At 41.5% G+C, this 2,565-nt stretch overlaps 1 protein-coding gene across 1 annotated transcript; it reads left to right on the top strand.

The window, feature by feature from the left end:
* The first annotated feature begins 314 nt into the window (after positions 1-314).
* csrp1b (cysteine and glycine-rich protein 1b) lies at positions 315-2,565 on the top strand. Its single transcript, XM_079579060.1, has 6 exons — positions 315-428; positions 886-995; positions 1,686-1,854; positions 1,942-2,074; positions 2,148-2,241; positions 2,315-2,565. The coding sequence occupies exons 2-6, from the start codon at positions 887-889 to the stop codon at positions 2,389-2,391; spliced, it is 582 nt and encodes a 193-aa protein (XP_079435186.1). The 5' UTR covers positions 315-428; position 886; the 3' UTR covers positions 2,392-2,565.

Below are 2,565 nucleotides of genomic sequence, written 5' to 3'. Positions count from 1 at the left end.
ACATCAAGTCTGTAATGATATCACAAGCACAAGAATAGACTGAACAACAGGAAAAGTGACAGAATGATGAGCATTGTCCAGACAATTCCTAAGAGTCAGGATCTTTCATGCTCTTTGTGAAGAAATATTAGGATGAACAGATTCTAAATTTAGGCTTAACTATTTTTTGGGTATAACAGCAGAGTACTAATGTATGAATTCCAATAGCTCATTCCAGACTTAATACAATAAGCAAGAAAAGGTTAAACCAGGGCTTGTCAAATTAAAAGAAAGAGTCGTCCACCCTCCCATCAAAGGTACTCACTCTGTGCCCTGACTCCTCCTCAGTCCTGCGCCTGTCCACTGAGCCTCTCGCATCTCCTCTACAGGCAACCCTGAGCTTAGCTGCATCTTGAAAAGAGAGAACAGGGAAACTTCAGACCGTGCAGGTACTGTATGAACCAAACTTTACAAGAACCTTTATCAATATTCATGTAAGATATAAGTTCAGCAAGATATATTTCATTATCTATGTTCATCTTTGCTCTTTTTATCATTGTAAAATCCAGTTTATTATAACCTAAAATGATGTGCTGATGATTGTCAGTCAGTGTTTTTAAGAAAGAGTACATTTTGGTCAAGTCTGGTCCAAGTTATGAAGTCAAGAACTTAAGCATTGAATAAATACTTTCATCCTTACTTATCAACTGTGGTTAGAATTGAAATGTGCCACTAATTTGAATTTTATAGCTAGGATGGACTCCTGTATGAGCTCCTTTTATGGATGTTGCTACAGACATATCCCGGTGTTGAAGAAAGTTGTAGTTGGCTGAACAAAACTGTAGAGTTGCTCAAACAATGAATGAAGACCTGGAAATATGTTTTGAGAATCATATGTGGCCACAGAATGCCTTTCGGAGGAGGGAACAAGTGCGGCTGCTGCCAGAAAACGGTATACTTTGCCGAGGAAGTGCAGTGCGAGGGGAAGAGTTGGCATAAATCCTGCTTTCTGTGCAGTAAGTGTTCAACTTCACACATAATCTTCTTAAATTGTCAAGCAACTCGCACAAACCATTCTGGGGGAAAGAAGAAAAAACTCAGATAAAAAGGCTAGGGAGGAATGTGGGGTATTTGACAGGGGAAAGCAAGCATCTGCAGCTTTGCAGTCAGAAATCCCACTCCTTGTTTGGATTGAGCGCAAACATGTGACAAAGTTTCCCTTATATGGCAGAGGAGGATGCATGGCTCTCCTCAAACACAGGCCAGTATTTATCTGAGCTGATGGAAAGCCAAGTGGTATGTTACTGCAATAAATAGTGTAACAAGTCAAACATCAATCAGTGGCTTGCATCGGAAGGAGTAATATTTCTGAGGACTAGTTTAGTTTATGTTCTAGTGAATGCAAGTGTTTACAGCTACTGTAAGGTGTTGTCTTTCCAGTTCAAACAAACTCCGCCCCCACCAGTTCTAAATGTATAGAACTTGACAATAAAGCGGATTTAGATTTTAGGTCCTCATTGAAATGGATCACTTGCAGATACTTAATATTGGATTGCACAATACATTTTCCTTCTGGGAGCCTCTTATAGTTGTACTTTAGTATTCTATGCACTTTACAATGCAAAACAATGAGAAGAATACTTTTAGCAGAGCATTGCCCCTTTAAGTTTACCATTGATGTTTTTCTTTCTTACGTTTATTGTCAGTGGTTTGTAAGAAAAACCTAGACAGCACCACAGTGGCTGTCCATGCGGATGAGATCTACTGCAAATCCTGCTATGGCAAGAAATATGGGCCAAAAGGTTATGGCTTTGGGGGTGGAGCAGGGACCCTGAGTATGGACACTGGCGAGGGGCTAGGAATCAAGCCCGAAGGGTAAGTTTGACATCAAAATGTAGATTTTAAAAGCCCCCCCCCCCCCCAAAAGACAATCAAAGTTTAACTCACAATATTTTTTCACAGACAAGCTCCTCACCGTCCAACAAATAACCCCAATGCTTCCAAGTTTGCCCAGAAAGCAGCAACTGGCTCAGATGTGTGCCCCCGATGTGAGAAAACTGTGTATGCCGCCGAGAAGGTCATTGGTGGAGGCAACGTAAGTAATGCAAAGAAGAGCAAAGGATATAACTATGACTCATGTCTAAATGGATCACATCATTTTCCTCCAGTCCTGGCACAAGGGGTGCTTTCGATGTGCTAAGTGCGGAAAAGGCCTGGAGTCCACAACACTTGCAGACAGAGATGGAGAGATCTTCTGCAAAGGTGCGATATACACATATTTATATAAAAAAAACATATTCGTTTTTAACGTCACTGATCTGATTTACTGATCCAGGTTGTTATGCCAAGTGCTTTGGTCCAAAGGGTTTTGGATTTGGTCAGGGAGCAGGCGCTCTGGCCCATGCTCAGTGAAGCCTGAAGCTACACCTCACCTTCAGCCCACATCTGCCGTGTGCACTCCTCCGGGGCATCAGCCGAGACGTCTCCAACCTGCCCTTACTCTGCTCCAGCTAGAAGAGACTATAAGAACAAAGACAACACTTTATTTTTGCTTCTAAATTTGGTTATATTATCATTAAACATACA

The sequence above is a fragment of the Gobius niger genome, assembly GCF_951799975.1.
Source record: "Gobius niger genome assembly, chromosome: 20".
Lineage (NCBI taxonomy): Eukaryota > Metazoa > Chordata > Actinopteri > Gobiiformes > Gobiidae > Gobius > Gobius niger.
Note: the sequence above shows the minus strand (reverse complement) of the source record. Positions and strands in the feature narration are given on the sequence as shown.

What these genes read in the sequence shown, in the direction of transcription:
- csrp1b (XM_079579060.1), top strand. Translation starts at nt 887, where the DNA reads ATGCCTTTCGGAGGAGGGAACAAGTGCGGCTGCTGCCAGAAAACGGTA. An exon ending in TAAATCCTGCTTTCTGTGCA is followed by an intron (nt 996 to 1,685) that starts GTAAGTGTTCAA and finishes GTTTATTGTCAG; the next exon opens with TGGTTTGTAAGAAAAACCTA. An exon ending in CTAGGAATCAAGCCCGAAGG is followed by an intron (nt 1,855 to 1,941) that starts GTAAGTTTGACA and finishes ATTTTTTCACAG; the next exon opens with ACAAGCTCCTCACCGTCCAA.